This window comes from Fragaria vesca, linkage group LG1, assembly GCF_000184155.1.
Source record: "Fragaria vesca subsp. vesca linkage group LG1, FraVesHawaii_1.0, whole genome shotgun sequence".
Taxonomy (NCBI): domain Eukaryota; kingdom Viridiplantae; phylum Streptophyta; class Magnoliopsida; order Rosales; family Rosaceae; genus Fragaria; species Fragaria vesca.
In genome coordinates, this window is record NC_020491.1 from 8,168,445 (window position 1) to 8,187,291 (window position 18,847).

At 38.6% G+C, this 18,847-nt stretch overlaps 4 protein-coding genes and 1 pseudogene across 4 annotated transcripts; 4 read left to right on the top strand and 1 right to left on the bottom strand.

Moving 5' to 3' along the window:
- Positions 1–957: 957 nt before the first annotated feature.
- LOC101311607 (uncharacterized protein At4g08330, chloroplastic-like) lies at positions 958–1,668 on the top strand. Its single transcript, XM_004287719.1, has one exon. It carries the CDS (start codon positions 1,059–1,061, stop codon positions 1,455–1,457), a length of 399 nt encoding a protein of 132 aa, XP_004287767.1. The 5' UTR covers positions 958–1,058; the 3' UTR covers positions 1,458–1,668.
- A 405-nt stretch (positions 1,669–2,073) lies between these two features.
- On the top strand, positions 2,074–3,471 carry LOC101311899. The gene is made up of 3 exons (XM_004287720.1): positions 2,074–2,497; positions 2,904–3,025; positions 3,113–3,471. The coding sequence occupies exons 1-3, from the start codon at positions 2,252–2,254 to the stop codon at positions 3,255–3,257; spliced, it is 513 nt and encodes a 170-aa protein (XP_004287768.1). The 5' UTR covers positions 2,074–2,251; the 3' UTR covers positions 3,258–3,471.
- A 275-nt stretch (positions 3,472–3,746) lies between these two features.
- Positions 3,747–5,393, top strand: LOC101291674 (annotated as a pseudogene).
- A 1,483-nt stretch (positions 5,394–6,876) lies between these two features.
- Positions 6,877–9,610, top strand: LOC101312187 (prolyl 4-hydroxylase subunit alpha-1-like). The gene is made up of 8 exons (XM_004287721.1): positions 6,877–7,250; positions 7,336–7,420; positions 7,682–7,779; positions 7,896–7,993; positions 8,115–8,244; positions 8,345–8,532; positions 8,809–8,897; positions 9,104–9,610. Exons 1-7 carry the CDS (start codon positions 7,045–7,047, stop codon positions 8,880–8,882), a joined length of 879 nt encoding a protein of 292 aa, XP_004287769.1. The 5' UTR covers positions 6,877–7,044; the 3' UTR covers positions 8,883–8,897; positions 9,104–9,610.
- A 68-nt stretch (positions 9,611–9,678) lies between these two features.
- LOC101312476 (aconitate hydratase 1-like) lies at positions 9,679–15,568 on the bottom strand. Its single transcript, XM_004287722.1, has 20 exons — positions 15,431–15,568; positions 15,208–15,312; positions 14,766–14,926; positions 14,580–14,672; positions 14,304–14,489; positions 14,014–14,175; positions 13,705–13,849; positions 13,452–13,594; positions 13,324–13,380; positions 13,155–13,234; positions 12,980–13,055; positions 12,407–12,592; positions 11,976–12,043; positions 11,772–11,890; positions 11,566–11,687; positions 11,310–11,408; positions 10,707–11,186; positions 10,459–10,557; positions 10,126–10,368; positions 9,679–10,046 (listed from the first exon to the last, which is right to left on the bottom strand). Exons 1-20 carry the CDS (start codon positions 15,432–15,434, stop codon positions 9,978–9,980), a joined length of 2,697 nt encoding a protein of 898 aa, XP_004287770.1. The 5' UTR covers positions 15,435–15,568; the 3' UTR covers positions 9,679–9,977.
- Positions 15,569–18,847: the final 3,279 nt, after the last annotated feature.

Genomic DNA, 18,847 nt, shown 5'->3' on the forward strand with positions numbered 1-18,847 from the left:
CTTTATGGCGGTTAAATTTGATTTTCTGTTTATGGCGGAAGAAGAGAGAGAAAGCGACTGCAAGAGCTTCGCCTCTCTTTGAGATTCTCTGAGGAATTCTCGAAACGAAGGAATTGTGAGGCCAAGGGGTTCTATTTATAGAGGCAATGGGGGAGGTTGGGGGGTTATGTAAAGACAAGAGTGCCCTTTGAGGTCGGCATCAATTTCCGGACCTGTAGTGACCGTACACGTGGACTCCAAGCTAACCGAACCTTATTTTTTCTATTTTGTTTCGGGTATCTGGTTTCATTCGGGTCAGGAGCGGACACTGGATTTGTTCCATCGGCCCAAAAGATTGAGCTTTTTTTTGTTGTTTTTTTATTTTTCTTTCTAAAACTAATTAATTTCCTTGAAAGAAGTATCATGTATACATGATCTTCTAAAGCAATCAAATCAACAGCTCAAATGCAACAAATCACTCGCTAGTCGCAACTCAGTACTACTTTTAACTTACGAAAGAGACTATGTCGTTAAGTAAAATTTTATTAAGCTAAAACGAAAAGTTAATATGTAATAACACTAATAGTAATTTGTTTTCATATGAACGAATGTCATTGTTCGAGTTACATAATATTATGTTTCATCACATCATTAAGATTTAAGAATAAGTTGGAAAGTATCGAAAGTTCTAAATAGTGATGTTATAGAAAAATAGTCATATCATACATATGAAACATTGAGACCTTAACAGGCTTACAGGACCTAAATTTGATTCTGAATCATGTTTAGAAAACATTGTTACAGCTAGCCTGTATCAACTTTTAATTGCTTTACAACTTAAAAAGGAAAAAAAATTTAAAAAAAATTAATAGTTGCTTGCAACACGGGGTCGGTGTCGGTTGTATTCCCAATTGGATCAAACCCAGTTTCGGGCCCAAAACGGAAATAATAAACGCGCCAAGTCAAGCCGCCCTTTTCAAAGAGAGAATTCCAGATCCCCCGCCACGTCACCAAACGCGCTTTTGTGAAAAGTCCCTTACAAAAGCCAAACTCGAAAACCCCGATCGCCAAAATCCAAAATGTCTTCAGCTTATTCTTCTTCATCGGTCTACACCTGCACGGAGTGCGGAGCCAACCTGAACCTGAACGCCGCCTATCTCTACCCGCCGGACGTTTACTTCGAGGCCGGGAACAAGAACACGCTGTCGTTTTCGGGCATCGACACGACCAAGTTCCGGTTCGAGAAAGAGGACAAGATCAGGCCCTTCTGGGAGACCCGAAACTATTGGGGGATCCAACGGACGAGGACCAAGATCAAGTGCAACGGGTGCGGGCGGCTGGTCGGACACGTGTACGATGATGGGCCGCCGATGATGGAGGGGAACGGGCAGTTTGGGTTTGGGCCCAGCCAGGTTATTCCCAGGGCGGCTAGGTACCGGTTCAAGATCAAGGCCTTAAGGGTTGCTTCTCAAACTTGAGTTTGGGAACATTTGTGTAATGAGATCACTTTTACTGTAAAGAACGTGACATTTTTGGTTAGATGAATAAGGGATTTCAATTTATGCTTCAATTTTTTTGTAATTTTTCTTAATCTATTACCTCTGAAAAGTTGATGAACCTAAATCGATAGTTGTTCCAGATATCAAAATTGTGTCGTGTCTTTTTGATATTTTATAAATTTGAAATACCAAAGTTAATAGTCAGGGATACTGTTTGAACGATATTTCTATTTTTTATTATACAATTATAGCATTTAAATACCCCAATTTATAACATTTAGATACACCAATGGAATCGTCTTGATTGTTTATCTTGTTGTTTTCCAATGGAATCTTCTTCTGGGTTGTTAGCAAGTTGGTGGTTAACTTTTATCTGATGTACATGTATTGACCAAGCAAAGTCTTCTTTTCTTAATTATGTGAAAGTGTGTAGGCTTGGAAATCATCACCCTTTAAGAACATCCTGCCAAACATTTCTTCCAACAAGAACTCCAACTTTGCACCTACCAGTCAATTGTCTCTTGTTTCTCTACTCTTAATAAAAGACCAGATTGGAGAATACAACTATACAAGAGCATCCTCTCTGGAAAAAGCCATCATCTATCAGTCAGATTTGAATGTTAGCTTTGAGTAGTAGCTAATTTTTGGGGGGTTGGTCTGTTTGAAAGTTCTATATCCGATTAAGACTAGCTTCAATCTTTTGTTTCTCAGTTGCAACTGACACCTGAACTGAGACAATCATCCAATTGGGTTTGTGAAAACTGAAAAGGTTGATGAACATGAAGCTAAAGGAGCAGGAAAGTGGAAAGTGCTGTGTCAAGAGAAAACAGATGAGTTCATCACCATCGCCGCCACCTCCGCCGCCACCGTTTCCAAGGTTCTTGGCTAAGAAGAGTGTTGTTGAGAGTGTGACAAAGAGAGAAATCGACAGGTTCTGGACGCTGAAGCGTATTAATGAGGAGGAGCACCTCCTCGCAGCGATCAAGGCTGCAGCACGCATTAGAGCTCGAAAACTCTCGGTATGATTTACTTGATACTAATCAGATACATGGGAAATTTTGGTCTAACTTATGATAAAATCTACGGTACACTAATGTACTGATACATTCACAAGTATGAACTGGTTTTGTTAAAAGGGTAGGTTAGAAGTAGCCATCTTATTGAGCTAGTTAGGAGCTAACACTCTGAGGTTAACCAATGACTCCACTTCAAAGCGATCAGTTCCTTGCCTGTCAAGTATTCTCGACCACAGTCACAGCAATTTTATAGTTTTAGCTATTGCTTATCTTTGAAATTGGGAGACAGTCAGACAGATGAATGATCAGTAGTATCAGATGTAACAAAGTTGCAAAAAAATATATATATATCATCAGTTTCTCACATTTGCTTTATTGCTTAACTGGTTGGAAGGTGTATGATTTGTAGGAGGAAGACTACAGATCTTTTGAGGAGTCCTTGAATGATGAAGACAACGATGGCAAGGATAGAGACGCCGCAGTCAAAACAAATGAGAACAATGATGTGATTCGTGTTGGAATTAAGGACTGGTTAGTGATTTTCTCAATCAATCAAATAAAACTAGCGAGGTGATCATAGAGTTTCCTTGACAGAAAACTTTCAAATAACCTGTGCAGGTGGACAAAGAGCAAGTATGCATACTTGAACCAGCCAGATATGGATTCCAAGGAGCCTCCAAAAAGGCGTAGCTCCACATTTATTCCTAATTGCTTTGCTTATAAGCCAACGCCTCTGTACCCAACCTCTCTTGGTGTCTTTTAAACCAACTGAGCTGCTTCAATTGATTGGATTGAACATTCATGAATTATATGTTTGCTAGGAGATGCAAGTTTGTATGTTTTATATTTGGAATAAGTAAAGGTTGCAGCTTTTGGTGGTATTAGTTTTCTATGCATGGTTATAAACACTACCATTTATTTGAATTGAACTGGGAAAAAGTGTAACAAACCCTTAGTGGCTTTGTTATTTTAGTCAGATTCTGTCAAACTGTTGTGCTTCATTTGGTAATTAAGAATCAATTGTGCTTCTCTGTTTCGACTCTGTAATCAAATTACCAAATAATTTCTATGGATCAAACCAACTTCCAGGCACAACTTACAGAAGAAATCCAAACGCAACAAATGAAAAGAAGAAGAAACATCACCAATCATAAAGGACCAACAGATTTGCCATAGTAGTGACCCCAAAACTGAGACCAAAAAGAACAGTTCCCTAATTTGATTAGGTTATACAGTAAACAAGTTGGGTGATATGACTTACATCTCACTATTTCCTAGTTTGACTGTATTTCCTATTCCCATTGGGTAAGTTATATGACCTATATCTCACTATTTCCTAGTTTAACTGTATTCCCCATTCATATTGGGTAATACTTAAAATGTTTCCAAGTTATACCTTTCCAAAGTTGTTCATGGGGGTGAACAAAATCAAAGAAGCTTTTCTCTCCAAGAGTTCAGTATCTAGTTGTTGTGCGGAGTGTTTTAGAATTTAGATCCCATTTTTTGGGGTGGGGAATTCAGAATGCTACATCTAGTGAGACCATATCTTCGATTTCTACCCCAAGCCGAAAATATACACAACAGACCCTTCAGAGAGAAATTAGTATTTACTGCAGCCGTACTGCTCCTCTTTCGGGTCTTCAGTCAGTGTCCCCTCTATGGGATACAATATTCTATGAGTAATAGATGGGACACATTTTACTGGATGCGTGTTATTCTCGCAACAAGTCCTGTCGGCACTGTAATGGGGATCGGTATTACCCCCATTGTGACATCTGGAATGATCATGAGTTTCTTTAGCCAGTTCAAAACTCATTCAATTGGACAACAGAATCCGCGAGGATGTTGAACTGTTCAATGGGGCACAGAAGTTGTTGGGGATCCTCATTGCTTTTGGTCAAGCTGTTACTTATGTGCTATCAGGAGCATACGGCAATGTAGGTTTTGTTAATGCCCTTCTCATCATAACTCAGCTGTTCTTTGCTGCTTTCATTGTGATATGCTTTGATGAGCTTTTCCAAAAGTGATATGGCCTTCTGTCTTCTGCGGGCTCCCTTTTCGTTGCTACCAACATCTGCGAAAACATCATTTGGAAAGCTTTAAGCCCCGTGACTATAAACAGCGGCCGCTGGGGAGCTCATGAGTTTGAAGGTGCACTTGTTGCTTTGTTCCATCTCATGCTGATCAATACAGACAATGCCAGCACTATTCGAGAGGCTTTCTTTCGACAGCACCTACCAAACTCAACTTACTTGCCACTGTCTTCATCTTTCTAATTGTTGTCCACTTGCAATGTTTCCATGTGGCTTTGAAAGTGAGATCAAGGGGAGCAGTGTCATCATATCGTATTAAGCTCTTCCGTACTTCTACCATGCCCATCGTTCTCCTATCCGCTCTCGTCTCAAATTTTTATTTTGTATCACATTTTCTTCACAAGAGGTACAATGGGAATTATTTCTTGGTGAACCTCATGGGGAAGTGGCAGCAATCTGGCCAGTTCAACATTCCCATTGGTGGTCTAGCTTACTATGTCACTGCACCAGGAAGATTGGCAGATATGGCACCCGATCCCATTCGCGCATTATTTTATCTAGTCTTCACACTTGCAATATGTGCATTGTTGTCGAAAACTTGGATCCAAGTTTCTGGTTTTGCTGCGAGAGATGTAGTAAAGAAACTCGAGGCACAAAACATGGGGATTCCTGGACATAAATTTTCGAGCTTAGAGAAGGAACTTAACCACTATGTACCTATTGCGGCTGCGCTTGGAGGAATCTGCATTGGTGCCTTGACTGTTATGGCTGATCTCATGGGAGCAATGGTATCAGGACCTGGGATTTTGCTTGCTGTTACAATCATATATCAGTGTTGTGAGGCATATGAAGAGCAAGAGTGCTAGGGCCAGTGTACATTAGTCACATTTTGCAGGATACATTAAAGTAGATCTTGACATAGTGTAATTTGTATTAAGCCATGTAACTTCAGTAGTAATGTATAGTTGTTGGTGATGCATACAGTATTCTAATAACATTTGCCTTTTCCAAATAGTTTAAACTAAATTGTAACAGGTTTGGAAGCAGACTCTGTAAATTGTTGCAGCATCCCAAATGGCAACATTTTTTTTTGAGAAGATTCCAAATGGCAACATTGATCATTTGAGCTATCCTACATTCCTCATATGACAATTAATGTTTATATTGTGTCGAGTTAAGCACAATTTTGCTCGGTTTTTGTCAACTAATTGTATAGAAAACTCAAACACCAAAACACGTAGTGTAAATGTCTAACATACACAATAATAACACTGAAGACAACCTTACTAAAAACTACACCATAAATAAAAGCACGCATATGACACCAAGCGATACAACGGATACAAATCAACACTGAAAGACACAAATCCTACACCAAATGAACAGAAACTAGGCCACGCAAGTAAACCCAAGCACAACGACCAATTCCAAGCTACTAGAAATCAATACACAACACGATTATCTCACAATCGAAAATTCGAAACTCATCAATGTGTCGAGAATAAAGGTAATAGTATTTTGTAGTATATATAGTATTATCACAACACTACATAGTAGGGGTGGACTCGGTCCCAACGGTTCGGTTTTAAGACACTAACCGAGAACCAGAACCGAGGCTTCGGTATTCTATTTTTTAAAATCGAAACTGATAAAATTATATAAAAAACCGCACTCGTCAGTTAACCTAATATCGGTTCGGTTTCGGTTATAAAACTTACTATCCATAATACTTTTCGCACTTATCAAATAACATAAAAAATAATAGTTTTAAAACAGTAAACTACGAGTTCTTTTAAAACAATAAACTACGAGTTCAATACTTCAAATAAGTTACTTTAAGGGTTCAAACAAGTAATTGAAAAGAAAAAGAAACCTAAAGTCTATACATCATTTATTTGATGCCTCCAACATCCATAACAAAAAGGAACATTGTATGGGAGGGAATTCAATTAGACTTAGACACTTAGAAACCATAATATTGTGTGTGAAAGCTTATAATATATAACCCATAACCAATAAAAACACACGACACCTAATGTAGAATTACATATTAAAAATTAAATAAATATATGTCGGTTCGGTTCGGTTTAATCGATTTTCTAAATGCACGAAACCACAAACCGACATCACAATGCTTGATTCTTTGATACTTAAGGAACTGATAGCCTCGGTTTTACAGGTTTCGATTTTTCGGCATCTGTTTAATACGATTTTGGCCGGTTTCGGTTTTGTTAGTGCCAAAAAGTCCACCCCTAGACTACATAGTAACATAGCATGTATGTATCTAGACTTTCTGAACAGATCAACCTTATGTTGACATAATTAAATAGACACAGAAAAATTAAATCAAAAGAAAATTAGAAAAACAAACTCAGCGATTTCGTTTCTGAAGTCTTTGAAAACAAAGCGCGTAGAGACTGATGAAGCTTCTCTAATCTCTCAGCTTCCAGATCTTGAATTCGATCCCCGATCCCAATCCCTAGGGTTTCCTCATTTCCATCTCCATCAAATCAAGCCATGGCCGTAAAGCCCAGGCACGGCCGCGTCGCCGGTCGAAAATCGTCGTCGTCGTCCTCGACTCTGGTCCTCACCTTGCTCGTCATGTTCACCTTCGTCATTCTCATTCTCCTCGCCCTCGGAATCCTCTCCGTCCCGAGCGGCTCCTCCGGCGACTCGCCCAAGGCCAACGATCTCAGCTCGATTGTAAGGAACAGCGCCGAGAGGTGAGTTGAATTGTGGCTCTTGATTTGTTTCCAATTCGATTTCAGTGGTTGATTTCGTAATTATTGTGAATTTTGGGGTTATTAGGATTCAGGGAGATGATCGGAGCAAGGAGCAGTGGGTTGAAGCCATCTCGTGGGAGCCTAGAGCTTTTGTGTATCACAATTTCTTGGTGAGATTTTTTCTGAGTATGTAGAATTTGTGATATTTGATTCGAGTTTGTTTCTATTTTTGTTATTGTTTCTAATTTGAGATATGCATTTATTAAGTGATGGAGTTTGTGATGTGTGTGTCAAAATATCTGCGTATTCGGTGTATAGAGTATACTGTAATCTGTGACAATTGCTTGGATGAGATTAGTGCTTTGTAAATGACTGGAATTGGTGTGATCTCTAGCCGTGGAAAGCTGACCTGGTTTGGGTGATTTTGGCAGACACAACAGGAGTGTGATTATCTGATCGATCTAGCGAAGCCTCATATGGAAAAGTCGACTGTGGTTGACAGTGAAACTGGAAAGAGCAAAGATAGCAGGTGTTTGTTACTCACCGGCTTCTCTTGTGTTATTTCAGCTGAATGCTTTTGTTCGTTGGATTTCCTTGGTTTTTTGGGATCATGTGTGATACGATTGGTTTACATCCTGTGTGCAGGGTTCGTACGAGCTCTGGAACATTTTTGTCTAGAGGACGGGATAAGGTTATCAGGAATATTGAGAGAAAGATTGCTAATTTCACCTTTCTACCTGTAGGTAAGTTGTTGATCCTCTACCCTTTGTACTTGTTATCTGTTACAATTTACGATTTTGTAGTGTCTATGATGCTTTCAACGATTCAGAAGTTGTTTTATTAATCCAAAACCTCAATATACAGAACACGGGGAGGGCCTTCAAATTCTCCACTATGAAGTGGGACAGAAGTATGAGCCTCACTTTGACTATTTTCAGGATGAATATAACACTAGGAATGGAGGTCAACGGATGGCTACCATTCTGATGTATCTGTAAGTTTCATATCATAGTTGTGTAAATACTCTTCTGATTCATTACATAGAGCCACTTATGTTGATCCTGAAATATGTTTCCTCCTCCTGTGTGGTGCAGCTCAGATGTTGAAGAAGGGGGTGAGACTGTGTTTCCTAATGCAAAAGGGAATATAAGTTCTGTGCCTTGGTGGGATGAGCTATCCGAGTGCGGGAAGAAAGGACTTTCTGTTAAACCTAAGATGGGAGATGCATTGCTTTTCTGGAGCATGAATCCTGATGCAACTTTAGATCCTTCAAGTTTGCATGGTGAGTGATTACTTACAGTAAGTTACTAGGTTGGAGAAGCATCAGTTTTAGGTGTCACTGTCCGTGATTCTAAACTATCCATCATGGAAGATTCTGTATGTACATATTGCATTTACCATCTCCTTACAAGAGTTCATACGAATTCTGATAGATCAAACTTTATTTCTGGTACTTTTTAACATAATATTCGTTCATTGATAAATACTCTTCTATTCGTTCATTGACAAATACTCCTGAGCTTTACTGAAGTTACGTATGTCGCCTGTTCTATTTCAGGTGGGTGTCCTGTCATCAGGGGGAATAAATGGTCATCTACTAAATGGATTCGTGTGGACGAGTACAAAGTTTGAAAAACTATACGAGAGGTGATTACCTAACATACATCGTTAATCGTTCATACGGGAATCTTCATGTTAGTATGCTATATACTGTGAAGCTACAACTAAAGATGAAAAGAAAAGATTTCTGAAATCCACTTATTGACTCTTCTATGGCTCTTTTCAGATATACTTTTCTATCGTTTCTTTAATTCGGTTATCTATATTGTCGTCTCAATGATCATTTCCTGCAGGTTATACAAGTTCTTATGTTACTGCTGTACTTTTCAAAATTTCAAGCCCGAGGTCCAGTACCTGTGCTTCAACTGTCAGTCGTAACCTAGTAAACCGGTGGACATCTGCATGGCTTCGAGATTTGAAGGACTTGTTGCTCTACTAATTCAAGTTTTGTTTGGGAGCTATATTCTTGTTATCCCTACCACTGAAAAATAAGCATCCATATTTTTCCTTGTCTAGACAAGAAGTCTTACTGTCAAAAAATTTAGGACAATCGAGTCGATAATGTGTAACCCTTCACGGAAAATCAAGAAAGTACATTTACTATCCTATAAACCTCTAGAATACTTTTGGATGAAGAACTCTGTGAACCCTCACCATCGTGTAGCGTGTACTCTTGAACCTATAGATGTTATTTCAAAATCCATTGCAAACAAGAAGAATGAGATGGAAATTATGGCCATTTTGGACCGATGGATAGAACATGCTACTTCAGAATACAATATTTCGGGTTTTCAATATTGCAGAGAAGCATTTAGCAAGAGGATTTGAGACGGCGGACAAGAAATGAACAAGAAGCCACATTTGTGGACCTTCAACCTCACCTCCATTAAAGCCGACTTTAACAAATTTCAATTCTACAGTCATAAGCATAACCAACGGATACAAATATTGGAAAATTTTGATCATGACCCATGCAAGCTCTATATCCCCTGAACATTCTAAAACTAGAATAATCCCCTCCAACATCTCTTTATTTATAAGGTAATATGGGTCAGCTCTATAACTGAAACAAGCTTTCTTTACCCCCTCCATGTTGATTATTAGAACTTGTTGAAAGGTTAGTACAATGGCGACCTTCACCTGCATGCCAAAGGCGTCATGGTTGATCTAACTCTTTATCAGGTTCCTGATGACATATTGCAAAATGCCTCCGTGATCAAAATACGCAAGCTCAACCTGCACCAAAGAAGGAAGATGAGCAACCTGAGATGGACAAACACGCAAAAGCAGTAGTAACAGAGTTGGAAATCATTACCTCTGTATCAAATCGTAGCGTGCATACAAATGACTTTCCATTGCTTGTCACCACTGTGATATCTTGACCGGGTTTAATTTCACTAACAGTGCTTGGGAGGTCGATGGTGTAGCGTTCCTCACCAGTCAATCCAAGAGTTTCAGCATCCTCCCCAGCCTTGAAGCATAGGGGAATGATACCCATGCCCACGAGATTACTACGGTGAATGCGCTCAAAGCTTTTTGCTATGACGGCCTTCACCCCCTGAGAATAGTAATGATTTTAAGCATCATTCCATGAACTAAGTTAAAGGTTCGTAAAATTAATGATATAGGGTACTGTAAAAGGGCATACCAGTAGCTTTGGACCCTTAGCAGCCCAATCACGAGAACTTCCACTCCCATATTCAGCACCAGCCAGAATAATTGTGTCATGCCCTTCACTTTTGTACTTCTGAAAAGTACAATGATAATAATAGAAGGTGAGAATAATACATTATGTGGAATAAATTTTACAACCATTTTCAGGATTTCCTTCAATTAACAAAAATTGTATGAAAAGGTTATTTTTTGTGTAACATTGTATGAAAAAGTTGACATTACCATGGCAGCATCAAAGACTGAAACTTTATCTCCTGTGGGATGATGGATTGTTTTGGGGCCAACTTCTCCTTTCAAAAACTTATTGACCAGGCGAATATTTGCAAAAGTGCCTCTCGCCATTATTTCATCATTACCACGACGACTACCATAAGAGTTGAAGTTTCGTCTATCAACACCGCGCTCCATAAGGTATTTGGCTGCTGGGCTCTCTCTGTGGATGCTACCAGCTGGTGAGATGTGGTCAGTTGTAATGCTATCTCCAAAGTTGAGCAAGCAGTAAGCATTCTTCACACCATGAGGGCCAGGAGGAGACATGGTCATATCTTTAAAGTAAGGTGGCTCGTGTATATAAGTGGACTTTGGGTCCCACGCATAAAGATTGCCAGATGGTACAGATAACTGATTCCACATGGGATTTCCTTGGGTGATTGCTTCATATGTAGCCATAAACATCTGAGGAAGAACATTTGATTGGACAGCCTGAAGAGAGCAAAAGAATAGTGTGAACTTCAGATCCCTCAATCTGGTGGAAATTGCTCTGCAATATATGCCAAAAGTTTCAAAAGAAACAAATGTCCCAGTGGATCAGTAAAGCAATCTCACCTCTGCCACTTCTTTATTAGATGGCCATATATCCCTGAAAAATATCTTCTTTCCGTCTTTCCCCACCCCAATAGGTTCAGTTTCAAAATCAATATCCACCTGCACCATTGCCTCTAAATTAGATATTTCACCAGAGACAAATTTACAAGCACAAAGCCAGAGCCACACATGATGAGTATGCAAATCTTAGGGCATACAAGATAACATGAGTACACACAGATTAACATGTGACTGCAAGAATATATGGGCTCCATACCGTGCCAGCAAGAGCATAGGCAACCACAAGAGGAGGAGAAGCAAGATAATTTGCCCTTGTTAAAGGATGTACACGACCCTCAAAGTTCCTATTTCCAGACAATACAGCAGCAGCTACAATATCTGTAATAGTGCAGAAACAGCTTAATTACCTTGCAAGACTGTAGATTGCCATATGTATAAGCATTATCTGTCTAAAGTACCTACCATTTTCCGTAATAGCTGATGCCACTGCGTCATCAATATCTCCTGAATTTCCAATGCATGTGGTGCATCCATACCCAACAATGTTAAATCCTAGCTGATTCAGATACTTCTGCAACCCACTGCAGGGACAATCCATAGACTATTAATACATCACTAAGACGGTAAAAAATTTCCCCGGATATGGTATATGGTTCTTGTGAGTACCTCTTTTCCAAGTATTTGGTTACAACCCCAGATCCAGGAGCAAGACTAGTCTTAATCCATGGCTTGACCTAACAAAAGAAACATAAACTATCAATTCTGATTATAATCAAAGGGCTCAATTTTTAAATATACAAGGCAGCAAGATAAGTAAGCGCTCTGTTATATAACTTGAGAAGTAGATTGCCCTAAAAGAACACTCAGAGATTACTTCACATAAAATTATATGCTCTTAAGATAGACCCACTTCACATGTATAGGTAATGCATATATATCCCAGTAGACCAATATTCTTGTGGTTCCATCATAATATATATCCTCTTGTTACTTGTTTTTATTCACTAATTGATGCATCATGCTCCTCCTTATTCACTTTTCCTCAACCTATATATGATTACACCAATATGAGAAATAGCCATAAGTAGATATCTAACCTCCAATCCTAAATCACAAGCTTTCTTTGCAACCAATGCAGCTCCAAGCATTACACTAGGATTTGAGGTGTTTGTGCAACTGGTAATAGCTGCTATTACGACATCTCCATGCCTAAGCTGTGCGGGGGTTCCATGAAATGAGAACTCTACGACTTTCGTTTGAGATTCCTTCGGCACAGCAAAACCCTGAAATGTCACACAAGCAATATAAGCAAAAACAGACAGATGGTACGCATACGTGACAGTCTAATACAAAACATAATCTCAGTCATCGAATTAGTAAAATGGATAGCTACAACAATAACACTCTGCTATAATCATTGGCCAAAAATTAAATTTTGACAAGATTTTGAACTTCCCAATCCTTATGACAGACTTCTGGGAGACACTTTCCTTGAGTTGTTTTCAGCTTGATACCATAAATACATAAAAGAGAAGAATTTTCTCAGACATAGACCAATGTTTATCTTCAAATAACTTAAATCTGTTTAGTAGTTAAACATAGAACATCCAAATGTGCCTGAAGTCTCTCCATGCTCTTACAATTTTAAATTTACTTTAAGACATTCTCACCTTGAATCCAACTCTATTGTCAAGGCACGCATGCCAATCAACTTTCATTTCTTTCAGAGAAACACGATCATGTGGCCTGGAAAACATATGCTTCTCAGTTGTGCACAAAAGATTGATATTAAAAAAAAGGGTACAAAGTGTGCACATAGTAATCTGATTTATTAAAAAAGTCTACCTCTTTGGCCCGGATATGCAAGGCTCGACATCCTCAAGTTTTAGCTCAAGACTAGCAGAGTATACTCTCTCTAACTGGGGCTGAATCCAGGAAAATTGTTCATTCAGAAACCACATTGTAAACAAATGTCAAATAGGATAGAAACAAAATTAATGAAAGACATTTTTACCTCACTGTAGTCCACGAACATCTTATTTGCCCGTAAATATGATTCTATCATAGCAACCTACATGACAATTTCCATCTTAGTGTATACAGATGACATTATAAATGAAATAGCGTCTGAACAGCACTTACAGTGTCAGCAGTTCTGCCAGTTAGTTTTAGATATTGTAACGTAACATGATCAACAGGAAAAAAGCCCATGGTTGCACCATATTCAGGAGACATGTTAGCAATAGTTGCACGGTCAGCTAATGACAATTCACTCATGCCTTCCCCTGAAAAAGGCCATGTAATGTGTGAGAACTAAGCAAATCAAATAGCAGCTGCATCATCTACCATTGACAAAATTTATCACTGGTTACTATGGTTACATATGTGGATATACCATAAAACTCCACAAACTTCCCAACAACTCCATGCTTCCTCAGCATTTGAGTTACTGTCAGAACCAAGTCGGTAGCTGTCACACCATCTCTCAATTTTCCTAACAGTTTGAACCCAACCACACCAGGGAGGACCATGCTCATTGGCTGTATATAAACAATATAGAGAATAAGTGAACTTGCTGGACAAGAAACTGCACAAGGGAAGTGCACAAATACAAGTTCTAACTTAATGCAAGAGTCAATGAATCACAAGATAACAAGTTAGTTATTAACAAGCAGGTAAAGATTATAGAAGTGCACTCATTTACCTGGCCAAGCATAGTAGCTTCTGCTTCAATCCCACCTACTCCCCAACCAGCAACACCTAATCCGTCAATCATTGTGGTGTGTGAATCTGTCCCAACAACACTATCAGGATATAGCAAGCCATTTGTGTTGAACACCACCCGCCCAAGGTATTCTAAATTAACCTGTAAGTCAGCATTTGAATTTGTACATCAGTTGGCATATTGGAAGTACAATTGGAAACTGAAAATCAAAAATTAGTAGGAGCCATATATTGGAGAACAAACTTACTGCCTCTGATTGATGCATTTACCTGATGAACAATTCCTGATCCAGGAGGAACAACAAGCATGTTATCGAATGCATTTGATCCCCATTTCAGAAAACCAAACCGTTCGTTGTTTCTCTGGAACTCTAGTTCCATATTTGCCTGCACAGCATTTTCTGATCTTGCCACATCTACCTGAACTGAGTGATCAATGACAAGATCTACTGGTACCTACATTCATGAGAAGCAATGTTGAAATTCTTTCAAATATTTGCAATTTAACATTACAACCAAGAAATCTAAAGCATATATGTAGCTCACCAATGGGTTAATCTTGTTAGAATCTCCCTTGAGATTGTTCATGGCATCTCGCATGCAAGCTAGATCAACCACAGCTGGCACACCAGTAAAATCCTGAGAACCATAAAACACAACCAAATCATAAACCACATACACATCACTAGCATTGCGACAACAGCAACTTACAAGAATCACTATCCACAATACCTGAAGAAGGACTCTAGCAGGTTTGAATGGGATCTCAACCTGCTTGGGAGCACTGTTCTCCCAATCAATAATCTTCTCAACATCCTTGCTCTTAACCTGAAACTCATCGCAGTTGCGAATTGCAGACTCCAGAAGGATCTTAATAGAGTACGGTAGCTTATCTGCATCACAAACATCAATACAAACCGCAGTCAATACATCATCACTAAAAATTCACACTCGAAACTCGAAACCGTAAAAAAACAATGCACCGCTCACAAAGCCAATAACACAACCATTTCCACTATTCCATTACTCCAATGAATCAAAAGCTTCAATACAACAGATTCATCGATCCACAACACTACAAATCATACAGATTCATCTCATTTCCTACTGCTTCATTCTCCTAAACCAAAGCAAAACACAGTAAAAAAGCAAATCCGAGTTGAAAAAAACTTACCGACTCTAGGATCATTGAGAGCTGGCAAGCTGTAGTACTTCCCGAACTCGCCGCCGTCCGGCTTCTCGAGCGATTTCAATATACTCTTGAACGGATTCTCCGCCGCTGCGATCAATCAAAATCGTCGGAAATGAAAACAAACACAGTAAAAATAAATCAAAGAACAAAAATCCGATCAGAAAACAAAACAGACTGAGAGGATCGAGCTCGCGGTTCACAGTACCCATAGCGAAATCGATCGGAGTAACGGAGAAGCTGATCGGAGATCGGAGTGGTTAGGGCTCTGATTTATTATCAGAATTGGAGTGAGTGATTTGGATGAGGCAACACTGAGAAGTTGGTTGAGGGTGACTTCACGTTTATAAACATAGTTCTCGTCGTCGTATAGTCTAGGTGCCATGAATATACTTGGATCTCAGAAGAGTAAGGATTCGGTGCGGGCGGGTCTAGTTTAGTATTTCTGTGCTGTCTTAGCTGGTGAGCTCGGATTGGAATGTTAGATAGGGATGATTTTGTAATTTCCATATCGTGACCCTCTTGGCGTGTGGTTAGCGATGGACCTTTTTGTTTTTTTTTGTCTGAAATATTTCAGTATTAATTATGCTATGTTTAGACTTTAGACCACGTTGCTTTTTTCCTTAATCTTGATTAGCATTATTGAGATCGCCACAATCTACGGGTAATAGCAATTTCAATGAGTGATAATTAGCATCTCCACTAATATGTTTGAGAAACTTTGTTGTACAAGAGAGAAAACTTTAAACTACAGTCACAAAAAATATTTATTGTCGAGCTTATTACGTGCGACGTGAGTATCACATTTATAAGTATACGTTAGTTTCAAAATACTTAATTATCATTTTGATTATTGGTTTAAAATTTAATATTTAAGATTTTAATATTATCAAATAATTGTACGCGTCGATAATACGATCGATTTGGATTAGGGTGATGATCTGTACTTGCGGCCCAGGGGAACATTCTTGGGAAATGAACTTATCATTGTCATAACTTCTGTTTGTGTGCCCGAGGATGATGTGCACAAGAGTGACGATACCAAAGAAGGAAACTTAACCGAGAAGGGAAGAGATAAGCATGGACTCAAACGGAAAGGTAGTAATGTGGGCCAGAGATATAATATTGAAAATGGGCCTAACGCGGCCCAATAACTTTAACGTTTGGGCTCGATCTATATCTGTTTATTTTTCTTGGGCTCATATCGATCTACTTCTTTTTCTTTGATGGCCGGACCTAGCAAATTGTTCTACAATCTAATGCATTGTTTATTCATTCAAGTGCTTAGAGATTCATAGCTTCATGCCCTCGTTCATGGGTAATCGTTTAGATTATCCACCAGATTAATTAAGATGAAGAAAGAAAACGTGATCATCCTTCAAAGGAAAAAAAAAACAGTGACCATGATTTCCACTGATGAGCATGCTAAGGAAGTAGGATTAAGCTGCACTCACATATCGGATATACAAGCTAGACTTCGATTCTTCTAATTATGTTATTGATTCAAATAGTTAAATATGAGTGTATATATATAACAAAAGCCACGTGACCAAAATATTCGTAGATTGATAACGATTGTTGAAAGACGTACTGGTAGACGAAGGAGGCATATATACCATACTTGAAAACCCGCCATGATTATTATTCTATAGCATACAATTCAGTTCATAATTTAGTTCAGAGGCTGCGCCAAAATTCTTAATCACGAATCATTTAATGAGATAATTAATTATGAGGTGCTCATGTTGATTCTATTAGGTCATCTATCTAATCATAGATATCTTTGTCATGCATGAAATTAAAATAAAAATCATGTAAAACTAAATTAAACTTCGATCTAAAGCGAAGTTTATATAATTTCATGATCGATATGGACTCCCCTCTTGTAAATGGGCAAATCAATCAAAATTTAGGCAACAAATCAACAAGAGAGAAAGTGAGAGTAGTGAAAGCTAGTGCTTGTTGCTACTAGCTACTCCAAAACTTAATCGCCAAGAATCACTTATTTAATTAGGTTTAAGTCAAGTCATTAATTCCACCACATAAGCTTTACACGTAATCGATTCCTCGACACAGTCTTTTTCTTAGTACTTATTGCTCTTAATCCGTGTTAATCGAGCTAACTAGCTAAGCTTAGCTCGTTCTCACAAAACAAGTGGACGACTGGGATTTATATATTTAGTTTCATATATTTATATATAAACGCATGACTGCAGATTGCGGAAGTCGTTTTGTCTTTCTGTTTGGAAAAGTCAGTATTTTAAGCAGGTGCGGGCAGTTCTGCTGTTTCCAGAAGCCGCTTTTTCCAGCTAAACCGCGGAGAGAAGGTTCCAGACTTCCGACCGAAGCTGCGTTTTCAAATGAGGCTGCGGTTGGTCACTAGTTACTAGTTACTACGACGTCGTTTCTACGAGGAGTCGCAGAAGCACCGCGTGGACTGTGTATGAAATGACGTCGTGGAATAAAGTAGCTAGGGTTTTATTACCGGCGGGGGAAGTTGGCGGTAGAAATATAACTGATGAGTTCGACCACGACCGGAAATAGTATTGGTTATTCCCAAATTCCCAATTTAGTGAATTCTACCTATATGACGACCAAAATACGAACTCGATCACAAACCAAAATTTAAGATGTATATCAATATACTAATTTAGTTGAAAACAATGATGTTGAGCATAAGTTTAATTTTTTTAATCATTTTACGGTTAGATCTTTCCAACATTTTCACAAACCTATTACATATACATTGTTACTAATTAATTTGGTGTGTGACTAGCCATAAGAGAACATGTGCAATGCCTTTAAAGTGCAAACGTCCCTACTTATGCCCCAATCATGAGTTGACGATGGCACTTCTCTTATCAGAGGAGACCATAGCCTCTCTCGTGAGTTTCTTCTCGTTGTTGGACTCGTCGGCTGCCAGCTTGTAGTTGACCTTGATCGTGCTTGAACTTTTGGGTGAGGTTGTTGCTCAAACCTTCAACTCCGATCTCCATTGCCTTCATGTCACGCCCAAATTTTCGAAAGATAAAATTTCAAAAATTTGGGCATGATAAAACTCAAATTCTAAATATCCCAAAACCTGCTTAACAACTATCAAACTAAAAACAGATACTGGAAATGTAAATGTCAACAAACTCAATAACTGAGTTAAACATTTATTCTCCTTAATTACATCAACTTTCAAAAGTCTAGAATAGACAACTTCGCTCACAAGAGCTTAAAACAACTACCATAAAAATACAAATAAATGTATCTCGTCAAAAACCCAGCTCCTAGGCCACTGCCTCAACCCTGCTGATCATCACCTACAGGTCTAACCCCTACACCATGAATTGGTGCACCGGGTTGTAAACAACAAACCCGGTAAGCTAAAAAGCTTGTATGAGTAACTCTCAAATATTAACTCAACAATTTCAACATCACATATAAATAAAATTGGTAATTCCTGCATTAATAACTTAGTTCAGGAATCACCTAAAAGCAAGAGAAACCAAAAGAACAATCAAGAAAAACACAATAATTCAAAATCACTCAAAATCATAAATGAAACAAATAATTAAAAGGAAACGCAACAATTCACAATCAAACAATCAAAATGAAATCCTACAAAAAGGCATAGTTC

Excerpts from the sequence above, each read along its gene's own strand:
- LOC101312187 (XM_004287721.1), top strand. The coding sequence starts at position 7,045 with ATGGCCGTAAAGCCCAGGCACGGCCGCGTCGCCGGTCGAAAATCGTCG. Across the intron at positions 7,251-7,335 it reads GTAAGGAACAGCGCCGAGAG|GATTCAGGGAGATGATCGGA; the intron begins GTGAGTTGAATT and ends TGGGGTTATTAG. Across the intron at positions 7,994-8,114 it reads TTTCACCTTTCTACCTGTAG|AACACGGGGAGGGCCTTCAA; the intron begins GTAAGTTGTTGA and ends CTCAATATACAG.
- LOC101311607 (XM_004287719.1), top strand. The coding sequence starts at position 1,059 with ATGTCTTCAGCTTATTCTTCTTCATCGGTCTACACCTGCACGGAGTGC.
- LOC101312476 (XM_004287722.1), bottom strand. Across the intron at positions 14,927-15,207 it reads TCTCAATGATCCTAGAGTCG|ATAAGCTACCGTACTCTATT; the intron begins GTAAGTTTTTTT and ends TTTGTGATGCAG. Across the intron at positions 13,381-13,451 it reads CTGGCAGAACTGCTGACACT|GTTGCTATGATAGAATCATA; the intron begins GTAAGTGCTGTT and ends ATTGTCATGTAG.
- LOC101311899 (XM_004287720.1), top strand. The coding sequence starts at position 2,252 with ATGAACATGAAGCTAAAGGAGCAGGAAAGTGGAAAGTGCTGTGTCAAG. Across the intron at positions 2,498-2,903 it reads TTAGAGCTCGAAAACTCTCG|GAGGAAGACTACAGATCTTT; the intron begins GTATGATTTACT and ends TATGATTTGTAG. Across the intron at positions 3,026-3,112 it reads CGTGTTGGAATTAAGGACTG|GTGGACAAAGAGCAAGTATG; the intron begins GTTAGTGATTTT and ends TAACCTGTGCAG.